This window comes from Pyxicephalus adspersus, chromosome 4 (assembly GCF_032062135.1).
Source record: "Pyxicephalus adspersus chromosome 4, UCB_Pads_2.0, whole genome shotgun sequence".
Taxonomy (NCBI): Eukaryota; Metazoa; Chordata; class Amphibia; order Anura; family Pyxicephalidae; genus Pyxicephalus; species Pyxicephalus adspersus.
In genome coordinates this window covers 12,568,566-12,591,121 of record NC_092861.1, presented here as the reverse complement: position 1 = coordinate 12,591,121, position 22,556 = coordinate 12,568,566, and the positions used below count along the sequence as shown (strand labels likewise).

General features: G+C 40.8%; 2 protein-coding genes across 4 annotated transcripts in view; one reads left to right on the top strand and one right to left on the bottom strand.

Moving 5' to 3' along the window:
- RCAN2 (regulator of calcineurin 2) overlaps window positions 1-4,443 on the top strand; it is a 77,120-nt gene extending 72,677 nt beyond the window's left edge. For both annotated transcript variants that reach the window (XM_072407419.1, XM_072407420.1), the window contains one exon: window positions 1,018-4,443. In XM_072407419.1, coding sequence (XP_072263520.1) covers window positions 1,018-1,178 — 161 coding nt within the window. In that variant the 3' untranslated portion in view covers window positions 1,179-4,443. The remainder of the gene's footprint in view (window positions 1-1,017) is intronic.
- A 3,940-nt stretch (window positions 4,444-8,383) lies between these two features.
- ENPP4 (ectonucleotide pyrophosphatase/phosphodiesterase 4) overlaps window positions 8,384-22,556 on the bottom strand; it is a 15,552-nt gene continuing 1,379 nt past the window's right edge. The window contains exons 2-5 of one of the 2 annotated variants that reach the window (XM_072407417.1): window positions 21,638-21,879; window positions 15,170-16,034; window positions 13,077-13,250; window positions 8,384-12,865 (exon numbers count right to left, since the gene is read on the bottom strand). In XM_072407417.1, coding sequence (XP_072263518.1) covers window positions 12,498-12,865; window positions 13,077-13,250; window positions 15,170-16,019 — 1,392 coding nt within the window. In that variant the 5' untranslated portion in view covers window positions 16,020-16,034; window positions 21,638-21,879 and the 3' untranslated portion in view covers window positions 8,384-12,497. The remainder of the gene's footprint in view (window positions 12,866-13,076; window positions 13,251-15,169; window positions 16,035-21,637; window positions 21,880-22,556) is intronic. The other variant, XM_072407418.1, reaches the window with a different exon arrangement.

The following is a 22,556-nucleotide window of genomic DNA, read 5'->3' as shown; positions in this document are numbered from 1 at the left end:
TGTACCTGAAGGAACTTTGCACGAAGAAGTGGTCCACCAAAATAATGGTATTAATTTGGTATTATTTACATACTGTACCTACAGGGTAGGTACAGTATGTAAATAGAAAAGGACAAGGCCAACCTTTAGGGCATACTTTTGTTTTCCATAATACACCATTATATCTTCTTTTTGTGGAATAAGTGCTTAAAAAAGCGAATTTTTGATGTGTTTTCTATTAAGTCCATCACCTTTAGCTGTAGGTACTTCTTGGATGATGTTCCAATCTTTTCCTATTTAAATATGTTGACAAGGTCAATGATTTTTGAGGGATGCACATACTTGCATGCAAGCTTTTCTTTTCTTGCATCTAACCTCTATTTGTGATCAGAGGAAAATGCAGAATCTGTGTTAAAGTGGATTTTATGGCTCAGCGCACATTTGCTTTGCTTTACTTAAGGGACACGCAGCATGTTCCTTTCTCAAATGCTTTTTATCTTATATACAAGTCAGTGTGTATGCAGCTCAGAAACACTTCAAAAGCAATTCTGAAAATGGTTTGTATCCGGGTCGCAGTACCAAAAAATGCAGTTCTGAACCATTTCAAAAGCAGTAAGAAAACTCAAAAGCAAATTCAAAATGCTTCTTTAAAAAAATTGCCTGTGAGTGTTAATTTTAATTACATAAGCCTCTAAGTGCCTTCTCAGACGAGCAAGCCTGCTGCTGACGAGTTGTTGTGTTTCTCAAAAACAGATCATGTTTCTCCTCCTAATGTGTTGCTTCTTTTATGGCCAAACTAGTTAGATATCACCAGCGGAATCATGAAATAGTCATTAACCCCAATGAAGTCATTACTTAATCACCAGCAACCCCAATAAAGTACTCATCCCCCACTTTGGTGATTCAACAGCTGCCAAAATGTCCCCAGTGACAGAAATGTCTTTCTAGCAAGGTCCTTACTTAGTATTCGCTTTGTATTTACAATGTATTCACAATAAATTGTTTCTTTACCTTGTTGTCTCTTATTTTTTTTTTCAGGACAGAAATACGAGCTCCATGCGGGAACAGATTCCACTCCCAGCGTTGTAGTTCATGTGTGTGACAGCGACTTGGAGGATGAAGAAGACCCAAAGAACTCCCCCAGACCTAGAATTATCCCCACACGGCGTCCCGGGCCACCACCGACCAAGTCCAACTGACCTGCAACCCCCCACACACAGTGTTACAACTAACCTCTCATGACACCAATTTCCATCCTTCTCCTCCTTTAGGAAATAGGATTTATTTTTCATTTTTATAGGGAGGCTATTGCTACACAATAATATTAGCATGTTGTGACTATTATGAAAGATGTAGCCAGTGTGCCCATTTCTCATTGCGTCTGTGGGAAGAATTCTTTCAAACATTCACACTGTTGTATAGACAGATATAGGCAGCGTTCTCTTTCTATAACACCTATAAAGTCTCAAACAGGTACAGATGTTGTAGTCCTCCATGGGTATGCCAAAATGCATAAGGAGGATAGAGGAACACATTGGTTATACCGTATATCTGTATTCCCATTTTTAAGGGCACCACTACACCCATTAGGGCACATTTGCACTTTTCTATTGCCATTACAATTTCTTTACGCATTAAGGCGCCTTAAGGATTCATTGAAAATAAATGGGTTGCCTCAGCTCAATATTTATTAATGCATGGAAATGTATTTGTTAACATGGAAAGGTTGTGATGTGACAGAGCCCTAACTTTTCACCCAGACACAATGATGAAAAAAAGGCCACTTGGTCTTATTTATTGAACCATGTTACTGGACCACACCAGTCAGGATAAAATTTACCAGTTTTGAATTCTTTAGCTCGCCGTAAGCTGCAGCAAAACCTACATGGAGCTCATTTCTTTGGCCCTGCTTTGGTACTATGCTTTAAGTTTTCTCTCTTCCACAGCCAGTGATACAGGTCAGAGGGCAACACTTTATTATTACAACACGGCAACATATCAAAATAGTATTTTTAATTGTTACGTCAAATGTTTGCACATCAGTTTACAATGACGTTGTTAGGTACTGTCACACCAAATTACATTTTTGTGTTTTTGGCCACAATTCACTATATAGAGAGATTTCCAGAATAATCAAGATTGGTAATTAATCAGTAATGATTCTGTAAGGCTTGGGACAGGTGTATGCCGCTATGTTGTACCTTAGTCTGATCCTTTATTAAATGTGAGTCTGTACTATACTTATGAAGGGAAAAGCAACAAGTCCATTTTAATGTAGCCCCCTCCTCCCTAGCAGTGCATACTTATCTTTGCCTACCCTGCTGTTCTGTTCCAAAGGAAAGCCCTGTGTGAGCTACATTGCTGGACTTTTTGCTTACTCAGGTGTATGGACTATCCTTTGTGACTGTATTGATTGACCTGGAACTGTCACATAAAATGAGTTCCATGTTCCTCCATATCCCAAAGTACTAGGTATGTTCTTTGGTTCCTGGCACTAGTAAAGTACTAGGTATGATGTTTGGTTCCGAAAGGGGGGGGGGGGGGGGTTATTATATTCCCACTGGGGAGATTTCCCAATATCTCTTGCCAGCTTTCGAAGTAGACCCATGGTTTGCAATGTGGGCTAAAGTATCAGATTCACTTTGACAATTCAGAACAAAATGGCAGTCTCCTGGCAATTGACCTTCAGCAATAAATATTTGCCTATCCACCCTCCTTTACTGCCTCCCTGCTCACTTGGTGTTCTGGATCTGTTACCCTAAAACTAAGGGGAAATTTCACTAGGCCCTATTAATGTCACTGGGGGGGGGGGTCTCATTTACCTAGGCAAACACTTGACACCAGGGCTTAATTGCTGGAGCTAGAAGGTGCTCATTGGGTCTTGAATAGGAGAACACATTTTGAATAGGATAGCAGTTGGGGGACCAGGCAGACACTCCTGGAAGTGTCAAATGCTTTAGATTCTTTAGTTGGAGTAACTATTGAAGAGAGTGAAGATCTGAACTGTAGTAGCTAAGGAATCTTCTTCAACACACCCTGCCTTTACCTGCCTACTGTGGTTCCTTCCTCTACAGTAGGTGATTACAGTAAAAAATAGCAGATGGCACCACACTGCCCAGTTGGGGAACAAGGGCCAGAAACTTCTAGGAGTGTTTGAACCCTGGTCCCCTGCTGCAAGCTCTGGTTTCTCCACTTGGCTGCCAATCTACGTATATGGTATAGCAATACAAGGGGCCAGCAGAAGGAACTACAGCAGGCAGGGGGGGCCAGGCATTGGACAGTGTTGGATATGTGTCACATGCCAAGGGCTGGTTGGTTTAATTAGCTTTTAAAGAAAATAAAAATCTAAATCTACCCCTTACCATCCATCACAGACCAGTCCCCCACTATTTCTCCTTCCACTGGCTTTTGTATTGTTAAAATGTATGACTACAGTAGGAGCTGGCAGATGGAACCATGATGCCTAGAGAATTAGCAAGCAGCAGAAACCTACAGGAATGTCAGATTTCCTGGATCTCCATCATAAACAGTAGTGATGTAGGGACCAGAAAAAGGAACCACAATGGGGGTGGGAAAATCAAGTATCAGACACTCATGAAAAAGTGTCAGATGCTAAACGATCTAGTTGGAATAGCTGTTACACAGAGTTGTGGTGGCATCTGACACCCCCACTGCCAGCTGTGGTTTCTTCCACTGGCTCTTTTTTCAATACAGTGCCGGATTAAACCATATTGGCAGCAGGGGAGCAGGCATCCAACAATTCCAGTGTTAGACCTTGAAAATTCCTTGGCTGGCATAGTAAGAAAGCACAGATCTAATGTGTTGGGTACTATGCCACATATATAACATATACTGTTATATAGGAGCATCTTATTTTAAATTTTTTTTTAATTTTAGAGCCACTTTAAACTCATGTAACTCAGGGAAAGACTGCTTTTCCTGCTATGTTGGTTATTGTATTCAACTATACAATTTTTGCACCCAGCATCTTTCTTTACATCTAACAATTATGCCAACTCAAAGCATTTCTAGACTCTATGACTGGGAAAGTTTCTCATTCTATAGATAATATAGATAATTTCTGTAAATCTCTCCAAATAGCGAGCTGAAGCTAAGAATAGCAAATGACTAATAAACACTTTAGTACATGTCATGAGTATTTTCTGCCATCCTCCTATTCCGTCATCCTATCTTACAATGAACTCACCTTCAGGCACTTTCTCAGCATGGCAGACATGGTTCTGTGTACACACCGGCGGTCACCGCTTGCTCCAGACGTCCGAGTCTTCACTGCTTTCTCACGCAGTTCACTGTAGCCTAAAATAAAGAACAGAGATTGTTATTAGATCCGAATGACGTGTGCAAGTTGATGCATTTTTGTACATTTGTATAATCGCCTGAGTATGGTGTTTTGTATAAATTAGTTACAATTTGAGTAGAAGAAATAAATTGTGATTATTTAGGTGTGTTGTCTCCACTCATTTACTGACCCAAATAATATTATTAATATATAATTATATATATATATACACAAAAAATATATACAGTTATTTGAAAAGACCTTTTTATACATGAATAGCAACAACAGCTTTGTTATCACAAACAACACAATTGGTACATATTATATAATATCATAATATACATGTGGCATGATCTATTTTAAATAACCTCTAACTTAATGCATTTCGCGGTTTTAAAGCCTCTTTTTTCAGGAGTATATTATCAATGAACCATGTATGTGTGATATATATATATATATATATATATATATATATATATATATATATATATATATTGGGCAGCACGGTGACTTAGTGGTTAGCACTCTGGTCTTAGCAGCTTGAGTCTCAGCCAGGACACTATGTGCATGGAGTTTGCAAGTTCTCCTCGTGTTTGTGTAGGTTTCATCCCAAAAACATGCAGTGAGGTTAATTGGCTTCCACCCAAAATTGACCTTAGACTGCATTAACGACATATGACAATTGTAGGGACATTAGATTGTGAGCTTTGAGGGACAGTTAGTGACATGACTATAGGCTTTGTACAGCACTGAGTAATATGATGGTATTATATAATAATATCAATATTTAGCACCATTTTCTCATATTGCAATCAAGAAACAATAGCATTTAAAGCATTGATGAGTTGCCATATACCTTAAAATTCAACTCCTGGTTGTAATCTAGGTCTAGTAATCTAGGTTGTATGGATGACTTGACCCCTTCTTGTTACCGGAAGTGAGTTTAATAATGCTGGGTGTCACTTACCTGGCGCTGGTTTAAAGGGTGATAGGTCCGGTGGGAGATAGGGGTAATATTGTATCTGATTTTTAGTTGAAACCCCTGCAGAGCAGTTAAATTGCAATTAAAAAAAAAATGTAAGATGATGAACATGCTACTTGAAACTAAATAGGAGCCATTGCCTTCTTATTTGTACAAAATATGACCCTCCTGTGGTTCATACAATAAAATTTAAAGATGACCCCCCCGGCAAACTGATTAATACACAGATAAAAGCTATGTAAGAGAGTTGTTTTACCTGTCAAATGATTTTGATTTTTTTCTATCCAATCTTGAGATATACACAGCTCCACCATACAGCAACATTTTTATGTTTATGGTTAGTTAAATTGCAGCTTACCAGTCCTTAAATGTTGCTGCATTATCTTTCCTTTTTGATGCTTTTTTCCATTTATCACTTGTTGTTTTGCTATAACATAACATATTCCTGTCCTAGGGTGGTCCTCAACACCATTGCATATAGGGATGCTGCTTTGGCATTCACTGTTGATGAAGCTGATTATCTTGCATGAGATTTTAGCTCCATACACAGGAGTTACCAAGGTCATTGGCTTTCTATTAGGATTACAATTATTTTTTTGTACTTGCAAAAATGTATTGCTTGAAAAAAAAACACAAACTAGGGAGAAGATTAGCATAATCTGCCCTGCTGCAAAATCAGTTTATATAAATGGTATAATGGCGCCCTCTTGAGGCCATTTACAATCTTACCACCATACAGTGTGTACCAGGTTTTACCTTGCCATTTCTAAATTGTAGCTCCCTGTTGTGGGTGTCACTGATGCTTTCTTTCAGTAATGTGAGCAGTGAATATGGCTGTTCAGAGGCTCATTTGACCTGCTTTGTGTTGTTTCTTTGAATGTCCTATTGGGAGGTGTTTGAAATGAAGAAGCAAAGCAGGTAAAATACTGTCTCTTGGTATAAAACATTGCACCATTTAAATGTGGGAGTTTGCACTGCAATTAATGTATGACGAGAAGGCCGTTGACAATATCTGAATGCAATAAATCTTTCCCAGAAAAGGAGCTGCACAGTTAAACAGAACTGGGATCACCTTGTCCCAATAGAATGTAATGGGCAAATGACTTCTACCAACTGTCCTCGTTTAGAATTCCAGCGACCTGTCATACTTTAGGGGATTTTTATTGACTGCTTTGGGTACTGGGTCAATGCTCCATTCTTCATTGTTTTGGAATAACCCAGAAAGTGGCTTTTTGATCCCATAAATGCACCATAGTGGGTGCAGTAGAAAGTGTTTAAAATGTTGTAAAAACCTCTCTCATTTCTACAACCTCTCTCAGATTTTAACAAACGTGTCACCACTGGGAAGATTTTTCTCCACACATTCAGGATGTTAGCAGAAAGCTCCCCATTGAAGACCAAAGTTGAATGAGGATCTAAATTATTCACCAGTCAATGACCAGCCCTTACATATGCCGATGTGGCCCTAATAAAAGTATTGTTTGTCACTGGACAAGGTGCAGATAGGTTGGCTGGCTTCAGTCTGAATCATGGAGGTTTAAATGCTGGTAATACACTCAAAAGAGAGGTGGAACGTGAACGACTGCCTGGATAATAATGATAATGGCAGACATTTGTGGTAGCTTCTCTTGGGCAAGACTTTGGGCATTAAAGTGGGTGAGAGGTTCATATACAGCTTGGCCTGACGATCCAAGCGGTCTCCAAAGTCATAGAGATTAATTGCACAAAAAGGAGAGATAAGGAAACCAAACAAATTTCCTCCGCCTTTTGAGAGATTAACAACTAATCAACAAGACAATATGTAAAAACAATTTATTCAGTAATCACTAAAATACATGAAACATAAATTATTTACATTAATGTCTCATTTTTGTGAATGTTATTCACATATTCTACCCGTTTCTCGGAGCATAGTCCGCTTCATCAAGAATGAAGAGACCTATAATAGCAAAGACAGCACAGAGTTAAAATGGGGACAGTCGTGGACATCATTGATGGTTTGGTCATCTTTGTGCATTTTCCATCTTCTATTATTTTTCAATGACTGGCCACTGCAGACCAATAATGGTTTCTCTGGTGCAGTTGGTGCAAATAAAAAGGCTACAATACTCACATAGAACCTTCACAGCAGAGAGCAGCCAGAACACAGATCAATAGAGACCAGGAAAGTCTGGTTCTCCAGTTCCACCTTATTGGATCATGGCTGGCACATCGGAACAGATGGAGGGGACATCTGTGTTTGTCCTGCTTGTTTCAGTGCTGCTAATCTCACTTCATCTACACATCCTCTTGTGAAGAAGCCACACGTGGCCTGGCTGACAGCTCTCAGTGGGAGTGGAAGTAGCACGTCTGAAACTGGCATGTTGACAATATGACCAAAATAATCTTTTATCAATGAGAAGACAGAATAGGAGCTTCTGGAAGAATGCCTGTCATTCATGTGTACTCCAGGATCACAGCTAAGATTCAGGTCCTTGGATTTCATGACCATAGAATTAATGATAACGTACATAATGCAATCTGTCACGAGCATTACACAGAAGTATTTGTTTTTCAATGTCCTCCCTGTAACAGATTTATCTTTCCAGTCCATTCTTCAATTTTCCATTTCTGAACAGGCTGACAGCTCTGATTTGTTCTGGTCTTAGATGGACTCGTATTTTATATTGAGACAAACAAATGAAACTTCAGTTAAAGCGGAACTAAACTTTTGTTGGTGGGGGTGAGCTGGTGACATCTTTGTGACTGGGGCACACACTTATGTTTTATATCAGCGCCCTGCGGCAATGACAGGTCCAGGAAATTCTTACTGCTGTATCCTCCACGGCTGCCTTCTTCACTTCCAAGTCTACCGGATTTACCACCCCCTTGTCTTGTGCATGCTCAGCAGGCCCTGCGCCTATGAACATGGCTGATGAATATATAAAAAAAAAGTTTCTTTTTCAATCAATGTGGTCCTTTTGAGCCACTGTACTCCTAAACTTAGCCCCCACACCCTAAATCTAAAACTAACAGCAGGACACCTTCCTGCTAAGATAAGCAAGTTGGGTAGATGGACAAACTGGAATGCGGGCAACAAATCACCATTTCATACAATCGCTCCAATAAATACAAAATACGTCTACAGATTTAATCATTTATTATAAAAAATATATTACATCAGAAGAATTGGAAAAATAAGACACTTTCCTACATTATTCCCACCAATAAAGCTATTAACCAGACAATCTGAAAATAGTTGTGCTTTACAATTTTCCAGTAAGGACAGAAATATCAGACTCGGAAGACACATAAACAGTGCAATCTAAGAGCTAGTGCTATTCCCAGACACCATATTAGACACCCAGAAATCACAATTGTGCTTAGGAGTACATAGAACAGACACAAAATAAAGTACAAATAATTTAAGCCTAGTACACACGGTTCGTCTGTGTTTATTGGGACGTTCCTGCAAAAAAAAAAAAAAGGTAAGGCAGAGCTTTTAGGTAGAATTAAATTTTGGAAGTTTCTTCTTCCTGAAACATTTACTGCACCCTTGTAATTTTTTTGTGTGCACACTGCCTTTGGTGCATGCGTAGTGTAGTGCAGTGTACATAGTTCTGGGAGTGTTTTCTGCTCTGCCCCTGCTGATCCTTATCTGCTCCGTTCTGCTCAAATCTTCCCCACCCCTGCTGATTTATCTGTTCCGCCCCCGGTGATACATCCATTCTGTCACCTTGTTCTGCACCTCCAAGTAAAGTCCTTTATGCAGCACTGCCAGCTCCAGTGTCCGCAGGAATTTATTTCGTAAGCTGAGAAATTGTTGCTGGAATATTAAAGGGAACTTGTCACTCACTTATACTGAGCTTTGCAGTGCTTGGCCAGTCATTTTTGGCAGCTGAGTCAAAACCTTGTGTTGGAGCCAAAGGCCTTATTTAAAGGCAAAGTGCAAGTTAAATGGATTACTATTGGGCCATGCCCTTGTGTCGTGTCTCTGAGTCCGGAAAAAAGCTAAACTTCAATGGGGCTGTAATGTGTAGGCAATAAATTCTGTTCTTAAAAATATTTTGTATCAGTGTTCTCCCTAGACCCTTTTTAGCCGGGCACACCACCCTGCACTTTTCAGTTAGCACCCGGCTGTTTTTAGTTACTGAAGAGTTGGGTCACAATACAGGGTCTACCACTCACCTACAGCTTATACCCAGCCAGCCTAAATAAAATTCTGGGAAGAATACGGTTCTACATTGTAATCTGTGGAAAGCTCTCACTTGTAAGGGAAGGGGGTCACCACACAAATCAGTCTGAATCAGATCCAGGTAGGCTGAACATCACTCAGTGGTTCAGAAACTTTTTACACAGTGCACTGCAAGAACTGCTACATCCTCTAGGCTATGCTATGCTCAGCCTGAGAAATATAAACTAAAAGAGAAAATAAGTTAACAAGTAAAAAATGTAATTCATGACATAAAAATAATTACAGATATTCATTATAAGAAGTAAAATTCCAAAACAATAAAATTTCAAGACAAAATATTAATATAGTGCTTATCTAAAATAGATCAAGATGTGTTTTAAAAATAAAATAAAATCTGAAGTTAACCTATTATATATCTCTTTGCTCTGTTTTATAATGTCATCTGATTTTATAATCTCAACTGATTATAATCTATAATCATATCTGTTTTATAATCTCATTTCTCAATACAACTGAAATATGCATCCATCACAAGCTTCAGGACCCTCTCTGGCTGCCTTCTGCCTTCAACACAGCTATAACGTGTCCATTTACTGGCAGCAAGGACCAATGTCTGCTGAAAAGTGAACATGACCCAGGTTTATTTTTTAATTATCTATATTGAGGAGGCTTGAGTATTTTTACCTAATCCTGGTGAGATTTGTGTTTACCATTATATTTGCAGCAATCCAGTGTTAAATATTACTTCCTGTAATGAGGGTGACTGGTCTTGGATCCGCCCCCCTCGGGTAGTTTTCTGCAGGCAGCCTGTATTGGGTTGGTCTGTTGGGTCCCTCCCACAGCTGTGCACAGGTTATGTGCGGCACATGAAGGTAAAATCTGGATCTGCAAAATTTCTGGTGCACATAAATTAGATTTATATTGTTTAGGTCTACTTATGAATATATTTAAATACATTAAAACATTGAAGGGATAGGTTAACTTTATACAGCATAAAGTTTTCTTTTCTTTCTTTTTATAGCTATTAAATATAAGGCTTATGAATTCCATAAATCTGAGTATGGTTTGTTTGTATGCATGGGTGGAGCAGCCATATTTACTCATTCTATTTGCATGTTCTGCTTGCTAATTAGAAGCTTAACAATGACTGTTACTTACTGCTTCTCTCTCTCAATGCAAGTCAACTGGCCTGATTTAATAAAGCTCTCCAAAGCTGGAGAGGATACACTTTTATCAGTGAACCTGGGTGATTTGGAAAACCTGGATTTGATTTCTTTCTTAAAGTCATTTGCTGGCAAATTCTTTGAATCCTGGACCAGATCCACTCCAGGTTATGGAGGTCTGGATCACCCAGCTTCACTGATGAAAATGTATTCTCTCCAGCCTTGGAGATCTTTATTAAATCAAGCCCAATGAGTCAGACCTGACTGGACTGAAAATTATAGGCTCTAAAATGCTACCTAGGGTTATCTCAGCAGACAAAAAGCGGGCCAGCTGATCACATTCCCCGATATACAGATGATTATTAGTTTGTGCATTTCTAAATCTGTGTATGAAATACAGATATGAAACAGCAAACAAATAAAAACGTGAAAGCTAAAACTAGTTTCATAAAATAATTAAAATAGTTTAAAATGTGTATTTTTGAAAACACATCTTAGTTTCCCTTTGATCCACCAATGTTAAGTGCACAGGATACAGACATACAAGATCCACACATACTAGACAGTTGTCATACGTTATGCCCGTTAAACCATGAAACAAGAGCACCTGTCTGTGCACACAGGCATGGGTTCAGTGCTAAAGACAAGGCAGTTAGGTCGCTTGCATTTTTTCAAACCTGTGTGCTCTGGTATCTTTGCAGAAGAGTCACATCAGTACACAGGTGCATTGAAAGAGCCTATGTACAAAACGCCATGAAAACACATCAACAAGACCAGAGAAACCTATGGGAGAGGAACATCAAGGCTGGCAGGACTTACTCTAAATTTGCTAGTAGTACCGGATTTGTCTCCAGTACTCATTGATAAGCATGCAACAACCAAATCCAATAATGTTAGAACTCTAGATCTTTATGCTGGTCACTCAGTGGGTCTGATGATAGTGTATCCTCACCAGCCTTGGAGAGCTTTAATAAATCAAGCCCAGTGACTCAAAGTACTAAAATTTATGGATCAATATGACAGCCAGACAACCAGCGAAAAGAGAAGTAGGCAATGGCAGCCTCTATATTCCTCTAGTACAGGTCCCTTTAGAACAAAGTTCCCCAACCCCCCGAGAAGAACCCACCCAGAGCTGCGGACCATGTCTTCCGGAGAAATCCCAGAGTCAGGGTGGTGGGTAGGTTGAGTCTCTGGACACGACCCCCCCGCTCTCCCATCGCAGGCTCAGACTTGCGATGGGAGAGTGGGCAGGTTCTGGCATCATGATGTCACTCTGGGGGTAAGTTTCTTCCCCTACGAGTGATACACGGCTCCCCGTGCATGCACGGTCCAGAGTCTGTGCATTTAGTGGTCCGCAACCTGCAAAAGGTTGGGGACCACTGCTTTAGAAGACAACAATCAGTTGTAGCCAACAAGGGTTAGGTCCATCTTCATTTGATGGACTCGTTATAGGATGGCAGGTTGAATCACACATTCTTATATCTCTTGGGAACCCTGGTGATCTATTTGATCCCTGACCCACTCAAAGAAAACTGCTTCAATGGGATTTTTGCCTAATCAAAAAGAATCTTATAGGAGAGGTTGTTAGAGTTTGAATAAGGGAAAAGCGGGGAAGCAGGTAAGCTTTCAGCCACAGATATTTGCAAAACAGAGCTTCCCAAGGTACAGATACCCGGATCAGGTACCTAAAGGTTTTAACTATGACAACCTCACTTATGACCCCAGGAGATTTAAGTTAAAGGCTAGGCAGTGATTCAACCCATAACGATTCACCAAAAAGTGAAATTTTACTTCTATATAAATGTTACCTTACACTTACTAATGATTTTTAAGGCCTAAAGATATTTTTCCAAAAGTGCTTTTTTCCCTCCTGTGTGCAGTTTTATTTATATAAAAAAATCACCCAATTAAAGGATCATCGTCGTCTTGCAGCGTCAGACGTGCGAAAGCACGTCCAGAGGGTAATTTCTTCTTTAGCATGATCACAATACAAGTCAAGGTGGTGAGCACCATAAAGACGCCCATCACAATTCCAATTGCTTCTGGGAGCTGGATGCACCATTGGTCAGACAGCAGACATTTAGTATTGGACAGGGTTCCGTTGTTGGCTTCAGGCTTCAGTCCGAGAATGTGGCACATCATGGGGTATATGTCTACACTGTTTATTGATGCCATCCTGTAATTCTTGTGGAAGGCTGGCCCACGGGCGGCCAGGAAAGGATGCATGCTGGAGAGGGTGTTGTCATAGCCATGGTTTCCCAATGCAACTGCAAGATTAACAAAAAAATGTTTAAAAATATAAAAAAAGAGTTTCTACACAACCTCCCTACCAATTAATATTTACAGGCCCTTTTTAACAAAACATAACCACCCAAAAACAGTGCCGGCTGGGGAGAACACTGATGCAGATTAATTTAGCTGTGTGTAAATTTTCTAAAAACAGAACAGACTTTATGACGGGGGCCTTATTTGTCTTACTGTGACTAGAGGACGATTCATTCTGCACTATAGTCCATCCCTCGTCGGCCACCAGGATGATTTCCTGGATGCGGCTGTTGTGCTTGTAGTGGTAGCGATCTGGAATCTGCTCTTTAAGGTAGACTTTCATGTTATCGCTGCAATTCTTTAGAAGATTATACACGTACATTTTATCTGTGAAAAAAAAGAACAGATATATATTCAAAAAAGGTCCAAGATTTCAGTATCACATTATATCTCATATCTGAGCTACAAAGTGAAGGTTTTAGAACACAATATTTTTTCAATTTCGATTGAAATTTGCAAAATTTAAAGCCCATCTCCCGGTAACACAAATTATTCCATCATCTCCCCCTCACACACACTTCCAAACCATTCCACTCATGTTGTTGTGTTTAATAAGATATACCAATCCACAAGCAAAGGTCATTTGACTGCTGAACTAGCGCCACCATCCACCCATGATTAGCGGTCCCCAATGACACTTGTATTATTCTTCACATCCACTGAGAGAAGACCCAACTGCTACACTGCCATTAGGTGGACTCCTGAAAAAAGATTCTGCTGAATGTATAAACATTGAAGAAAAAAAGAAGAACCCGGAGATGGAGTGTCACATCACTGTGGCGTTAGGTTAGTAAAAAAAGCCATTTGGATTTTTTTTCCCCTCAGTGACTGGTTACAAAAGAGGAAAGAGATTCAATTGCCAGGGGATCAGTCTTAATTTCCTATTTTACTCTTAAAATTAAGATTTAGAACAAGTTAACTCGAAAAAAAATGCATTAGCCCAATGGGTATAAGTCTTAGGACCGAGTTGACCATTCCATAGTTTGACGCCTATCCTCTTGCTATTTTATTCCAAGACAGAGGTAGGTTTGGGGTCATTTTCTTGTTTTTAAGATTAATTTAAAGCTTTAGTTCAAGGCAGAATACAAAGTTTTTCTTGCACGTGGGAGTTTATTCCCTCTGATGCAGCAAAGAAATTGGTTATATGTCCTCTGCTCTGAAGCATCCCCAGCTTCCCATTTTTCCCATTAGCTGCATCCCCAGCACATACAGTATGTGCTGCAGCCAATGAGCAAATTATTTCCTGTCTTCAATGCTGCCTTGTCGTTGGCTGATAGGGCTTTATAGCCTCTCTGTGCCTTGTCTCTACAGTAGTTGCCTGTTGTTGTGTCTTTTTAACTGTCTGTTGACTTGATTATCTGTTTGTATTATCTGTCCCTAACCCTGCCAGTTTCCAGATTGTTTGCTGACTGGACCAACCATTGCTTGTAACCCTGACTCTGCTTTGTTTTAACCCTTGGATAATTTGTTTGGTGGGCTGACAACCTTTGTATGACATGGCTTTGTTTCTAGACTTGCTGCTGCTGGACTCTTCTGTACTGCATTATCTGTGGATCACCTGCATACTGGTCTGTCTGTCTTCCCATTGTGTCCCCTCTCCTGTTCTGTGGGCTGCTGGTCCCTCATCAGTCCATCCAAGAAACCATCCTATGCACCTGGAAATTCTGGGGGCAATTGTGTGTTGATTTAGGTGAAGCGTGCTTAGGTGAAGCGTGTTACCTGCTTTAGGTGAAGCGTGCAGAGTAAGAATGGGGCACTGGCAATGGACTGGGGACTTACACTGAATTCAAATCCAGGCTAGCTCAAAGCAGAATACAAACGTTTTCCTGCACTCATGTTACACCCTCACAAAATGGGGTATTAAAGCTAACATTAGGGGGTCGGTGTCACTGTCAGTGTCCCCAAAAAAAAGCCACCACCACCACCTAGAACAAAACATAGAGATCTCAAGACATGGTCTTACGTCCTCATATGGCTGGTCTATAGAGGTCCTCCAGCAAAGAATAAAACTAATCATTCTTACTCAAGGGCAGTTCCCTACTTACCACTTGGCTCTATCAACCAGTTTGTTTAATAATGGCTGACTTAATTTAGCTACTAAGACGTCTTACAGCTCTCAACAGTCTGTATAGCAGTATCAGAGAGCACTATGAAACTTTTGAAGCAATCATGGAATAATAAAGTGCCACCACTCATGACTATAAAGACCCTTTAATAGTATAAAACAAAGACTTGCACTGGCTTACCTTGCAGTGGCAGAATTGCAGCAACTGGAGTGGAATCCACCAAGGTGTAGTTCCCACGACCAATGCAATTATCCAGTACGATAACCCTATCCTCTGAACACTGGGCCATTCCATGGTCACTGGTGATAATGACATTTACCGTATCCCAAAGTTTTTCTTCCTTTAGCTTTGAGACCAAAACCCCAATATGTTCATCAATCCCCTTTAACAGGTCTGACATATTTTTCCTGTTCTCCGGGCCAAATTTATGGCCACTTTTATCAGGTTCCTCAAAATACAGAGTGGCAAAATTGATTGGATCATTAGGTCTGGTAAACCAGTCAGTGATATTATTTACTCGCTCAGCAAAAGTGACATTGGGGTCATACGGCAAGAAGTTGCTAAGGGTCGTGTTCTGAATCTGCACATCACTGCCAGGCCACATGGCAGAGCCGCTTCTTCGGCCCATGCGCTGGTTGGTTACCCAAATGGGAGTTGCTTCATTCCACCAAACTGGGTTTGTTTTAGAGGCAAAGTCGTTCAAATTAAATGTCTGGTTTGTTTTTAAATCAAACATAGAATTTGCTACAATACCATGGCTTTCAGCATAGAGACCGGTCACGATCGCGTAATGATTAGGAAAAGTCTTTGTGATAAAGATATTTGTCACTTCTCTCACCAGTACTCCATCATTGATAAACTCCTGGAGATTAGGCATTGAGTAGTTTAATAAATAGTCCGCTCTAAATCCATCAAATGATACCAGTATTAGCTTGGGGGAGGAACGGTTACTGGTGGCCTCACCAGATCCCAGTGCTAACCCATGCACCAGGGTAAGGAAAAAGGCCACAGTGTGCATCGTACAAGTCATTCCAGTGTCGGTTACCTAGAATTAAAAAAAACAACTTATGATTAAAAATTTATAAAAAAAAATATGAAAAAAAAATGTTTTATAATACACATACAACAAATCTTAAAGCTCGTTATAAACAAATTAAATGAACAAGGCAACTAGAATGTGATTTTTAGACTTCTGGACTAATACATTGGACAACCAAAAGGTTGTGTTTTTATTTGCCTGCTATTATTTTGTTAGAGATTTGGTCACTTTGGCTATTCAAGTCGCAGGCCCCTTGAAAGCTCTATTCCCATACAGCACAGACTTGTACTCACCGTCTCTTGCTTTTTGATTGTCATAGCTCTAAGTCTAAACTCTGTGCATTCTCCATACTAGACGATATAAAACTTTCCCCAAAGTTTATGACCTGCTCCCCTCCCATATGGTGACTGACTATGCAAAAACAGAAGAGAAGACCACATGCTTGCCCCTACCCATATATATCAGGTATTTCTGAGGACCCCAAGGGAACAATATTGTAATAGTAGTACACAGTAGAAGTGTAACCTAAAAAGGGCCACGCTATTCTGATCAAAATGACTGAGTCTCTTTAAAGGATCAGTTCTTCTATTTTTGACTTCAAACACTTTTTTAATTATCCATGCCAACTACATTAATCATGATTCAACACTACCCTCCATAATTTCAATCATCTCTTTTGATATTGATGTATATACATAGCAATCCTGAGTTAATATGATTTAGAGTAATGTTTTCCAACTTTGAATATGTGAGCAAATGTTATGATTTTTGCATATTCTCTAGCAAACATTATTATCTCTAGCAAGTATTATTTCTAATGTTATAGTTGCTTGTTGGTTCTCGTAATCCCCTGAGGAAGCCCAGTGGGCGAAACGCGTTGGGCCTGAGACCTCTCTCTTCTTTAAATCATCGTATATATCATCGAGACACAGTATATGATTTTTAGGAAAACTACCCTGTTTCCCCGATGATAAGACACTGTCTTATTTTTTTTTGAAGGCCAAAATATGCTCTAGGGCTTATTTTCAGGGGGATGCCTTATTTACCCATGAAGAAGACTACAGTACACAGTTATTGTTCATGTGCCATTCATGTCCACTTCTGATCAATCTGTGCCAATCATTGTCCCCTTCTGATCAATCATGTGCCATTCCTGTCCCCTTCTGATCAATCATGTGCCATTCATGTCCACTTCTGATCAATCTGTGCCAATCATTGTCCCCTTCTGATCAATCATGTGCCATTCCTGTCCCCTTCAGATCAATCTGTGCCAATCATTGTCCCCTTCTGATTAATCTGATCCATTCATTGTCCCCTTCTACTGTAATCAATAATATACTGTACCATTTAATGTCCCATTCTAAAGCTTACTGTATATAGAGTGGTATTGCTCACAGCAAAAAAAAACCTGTCTGAACTCCTGAACAAACTTCTGCAGTCTCCGTTAGGGAGGGATGAGGGAAGCTGCCTGTGTTTGCGTGGGCGGAGTCACGTGTGTTTGCATGGGCGGAGTCACTTCAGTCCTGTCACTTCCTCTTCATGAAGAGGACGCACGGAGGAACCACACACGGAGTCACCCACCGCACCACGCGATTCTGGTAAGTAATCGGTGGGGGGCTTATTTTTCATTTTTACCTAAAAAGGGGGGGCTGTCTTATTTGATGGCCCTGCCTTATCATCGGGGAAACACGGTATGTCTGGTCACTAAAATAATTCTCGATTACTTGGGATTTTCTACAAATTTGGTAATTTTATAAGCAAACAAAAAAATCATAAACCACAAATAGGACTTTTTGGGCAGCATCAAATCAAATTACCATGATTCTCATCACCACAAATTCTTTCAACTACATACAAAAAATAGTTTTTATTGTTGAATATAAAAAAAACAGTTAAAAACAAGGCAAACATTCATGTATTTGTTATAATAGTTACAACAATAGACGATGCACAGTGTCTCTACATTGGGTCTAGAGAGCTTGCATACAATAAAATAAAATCAATAAACATTTGAACACTTAACATAATACAATCAATTGCAAATACTTAATTTAAATAATATTGACTCACTTTTCCTGTTCTCTAGTTACTATTAATTATATAAGCAACCATCTACCTCGCTGGAGCGGTGGCCCAGTGCTTTCTATTACGTTTACAATGCAATTGAAAAAAGAATTTTAATTTTATTTTTGTTACTTCCTTTTTTGGGATCAGCACCGAGTAGTTTCTGGTTAGGTATCTGTTTTTTGATGCTGAGAGCTTTATGTTTCAAGTCTGCACAACTCTGGCCTTGGAGGTATGAAGAGTACCACTTTAGGTGGTACAGTTTAGGTTTTAATTATTATTTTTTAATATAAAGAATGCATTGCAGGTGGACAGGAACACCCAAAGACAAATGTGAATGGGAACAGAGCCAAGATTGCCTAATGTATGGAGGGGTGAGCGGGTGACTACGCCATCAGACACCAAAAATACTAAATATACAATTTAGGATTTATAATTCATACCACAGAAATTTTTTTACAGTCCCCAGATTTAGAAATGGATATAAAATATGCAGTATGTATGTAAAGCACGCCACTAATCTCTAATAAACACTTCTATCCTTTGCCCGGCCTTCTTTTTTTAAATAAAACAGTGATGAGTTTACAACAAAAACAGGAAGTTCCAGTCTCTGGTCAAGTCTCAGTCATGCAAATTATCATTCAAGTCATAAATCCTAATTGCAGTAACTCTGAAATGCAGATTGCTAACACAGCAGTAATAAGTTAGCATGCTGAAAAAACGAGTTCTCTCAGAATTATTTAGTCACATCTTGAAATTTCTAGCAGGCTGTAATAAAAAGCTGTTTCATGTTCAGTCAACAAGCCAAGAAGTTACATTATTATTATTAAACAGGATTTATATAGCGCCAACATATTACGTAGCGCTGTATATTAAATATGGGTTGAAAATGACAGACAGATAAAGACAGTGACACAGGAGGAGGAGAGGACCCTGTCCAAAAAAGCTTTCAGGACTACAGAAGTCCTGTAATTAGTTTTATAGATGAGGACAGCCCAACCTCAGGATGTCAGATTATGAATGAGAAGACGTACTTCTGCATATTATTATAATATTAGATCAGGCTTTTAGAGGAAAAGTCTTTTAGAGGAAACAAAACCTCTAGATTGGCCTACTTCCTGAAAATAGAGCATTGCTTTCAAAGAATTAATTGCTTTCACAATCACTAATTGTTTCTAGAGCAATGTCCCCAACTTTTTAACATGGAATAACTTTCGGAATAACTTTTATGTCTTTGGGGATATAATAACTATCCACAGCTCATAGTACATTATAATAGTGGTCATTTAGAAGAATGTCTTTTACACTGGCGGTCATTGGGAAGAATTTCACCCTTACAGATAATCAAAAAGATCATTGGTGTTACTTAATATGATCAGAGAGCCACAAATTGCTCAAGGAAACCCAAGCAATCCCTGATGGAATCAAAGAGTTTCCGGAACCATGGTTGGGAAACACTGCTGCAGACTGACCATATAACATAACATCTGACTGACTGGATATAAATTGAATGGCGGGTTTGTTACAAGAGTTTGGTAAAGTAGAATATGTCCCACCATCAGAGGTCACTAGGAGTTAACAATGCCCCAGGTTTGGAGGAATGGAATCTTATCATGTGTCAGTGGGAGGAATGGTGTCCTATGGTCGGTGTCCTATGGTTGGTGTCAGGAGGAGGAATGGTGTCCTATGGTCGGTGTTAGTGAAGGAATGGTGTCCTATGCTTGACGTCAGTGGGAGGAATGGTGTCCTATAGTCGGTGTTAGCAGGAAGAACAGTGTCCTATGGTCAATGTCAGTGGGAAGAATGTTTCTTCCAGGAATAGTGTCCTATGGTTCATGTCAGGGGGAGGAACAGTGTCCTATGGTTGGTGTTAGTGGGAAGAATGGTGTCCTTTGGTTGATGTCAGTGGGAGGAATGGTGTCTTAGGGTCGGTGTCAGTGGAAGGAATGGAGTCCTATGGTCTGTGTTAGTGGGGGGAATGGTGTCCTATGGTCGGTGTCAGTGGGAGGAACAGTGTCCTATGGTCGGTGTCAGTGGGAGGAACAGTGTCCTATGGTCCGTGTAAGGGGGAAGAATGGTGTCCTATGGTCTGTGTCAGTGGGAGGAATGGTGTTCTATGGTCAGTGTCAGTGGGAGGAATGGTGTCCTATGCTTGGTGTCAGTCAAAGAAACAGTGTCCTATGGTTGGTGTGGGTGGGAGGAACAGTGTCCTATGGTCCGTGTAAGGGGGAAGAATGGTGTCCTATGGTCGGTGTCAGTGGGAGGAATGGTGTCCTATGGTCGGTGTCAGTGGGAGGAATGGTGTCCTATGGTCAGTGTTAGTCGGAGCATTGATGTCCTATCATTGGTGGTCATGGTAGGAATGGTGTCCTATCAGTGGTGTTGGTGGTAGAGAAAAGTTCCCCACATTTTGGACTCCACTGAATTAAAACGTTAATCAAGCCAAAAACAAGCACTTTGGGCATTTATTTCTGTATGTCCCTTGTTGGGAATTTATTCTTACTTCCTATACCAGTGAAACATCAATATCTGGAGGAAAGTCAGCATAAATCTCCAACAGAAAGACCGCGATATAAGTAATCTGCTAGTGGTTCTTAAGCTTTCTACAAACAACATGATGGCGCTTTTCCTGGGAGAAAATCTGATGTGTACAGAGGTCCCCCGACATTGGTTGTCAATCTGCCACAGCAACTGATGAACAACTAATCAGGAATGATGTGCTTTTCTATGAAGGAGATCATGAGAGCCACTCATTTCCCCTCCCCTCTTCATATACCATAATGGTGCTGTGTGTACAGAGCTCACTGACCTATCTGTCACTGGAAATGATTATGAAAGACAGAAATCTAACATGTGCACAGGCCTGTACAGTCTGCTGCTGATTCCACTGGACTGTCACCAGTTCCTTCCGCTGAACCCCACATTCCTACAGGCTTCATCAGCTGTCAGGAGGAGGCATGGAGCTTGGCAGGGGACACAATATTCAATACAAAGGTGCTAGATGTGCAAGAGAGCAGGGATTGCACTCACTACTCAGCAGACAGTAAATGACAGGGCCTCTTTTCTCCCAGAATCCTCCTCACACATCTCCGGCATCCCCTGCAATAGTTGTATCACGCTCGCTGAGCCTGTCCCCCTCTAAAGGGATGCAGGTGATGCTGCTTTTCCTAATCCATCCTTGACTTTGCTCAGAATAATAAAGTCTGAGCCTCCCATTTGGAAATCAGGGCGTGCGAGGTCAAAGTGCGACAAACAGTTATAAACCAACTCAACATATATGGAGCACTTCAAAAAGAATTTATGTGTTCTCAAGAAATCTAGAGTATCTAGGGTTTGTGGGAGAAACCTGGAAAATATCCAACCAGGCACACACCATATACAAAACAAAGGGTGCCCTACGGTGCTGGCTACACGCAAAAACGGATCATTGTGTTGTCATGTGACCTCAGTCATTACTACATGGACATACAGTTAGCTGCAGCAGCTGGAAGGTGAAAGCTGGGAATAATGGAGGAAGTCATAGGATGATAATATGAAGATCTTACCTCTGCTCTGTGCCGTCCTGGTGACCACAGGAGATATCTGCCGACTGTAGGAGCAGACGCTTGTCTAGGTGACACACCGGGGACGCACAATAAAACACAATGCCTCTTGTAATGTCACAGTGACAACTTCCTGGAACTGCTTTCCTGACACCTGACCAGAGTGAGAAGGAAACCAGCCGGACCTGTGTGACTCCACCAGCCGCTCCCAGCCTGCAATTACCAGCACTTGTGTATGTGTCCACCTGCAGGATGGATGGACAGGCATGAAGATGAGTCTACATACCTGTTTATGATCATTATGACGGGCTCCTACCTACCTGTGCCGAGTGCTGGGGTCTGTGCACCTGATATGCCCATTAAAAGGAGAACCCCCCCCATCTCTCTGCTGAGAACCCGGTCTGTACCCCTGCTGTGTTCATTAAAAAGAAGCTCCCCCCATCTCTGTGCACAGTGCCCGGGTCTGTACACCTGCTGTGCCCAAAATAAGGAGCTCCCCCCATCTCTGTGCGGAGTACCAAGGTCTGTACCCCTGCTGTGCCCATTAAAAGGAACTCCTCCCATCTTTGTGCTGAGTGCCCGGGTCTGTACACCTGCTGTGCCAAGTGCCCGGTCTGCACACCTGCAGTGCCCACTATAAAAGGAGCTTCCCCTATCTCTGTGCTGAGTACAAGGGTCTGTATACCTGCTGTGCCCCATCATTGTGCTGAGTGCCTGTGTCTGAACACCTGCTGTGCCCATTAAAAGGAGCTCCCCCCATCTCTGTGCTGAGTGCCCGGTTCTGTACACCTACTGTGCCCATTATGAGGGACTCCCCCTATCTCTGCACCCCTGCTGTGCATATTAAGAGGGGCTCCCTCCTGTGCCCAAAATAAGGAGCTCCCCCCAACTCTGTGCTTAGTACCCAGGTCTGTACACCTGC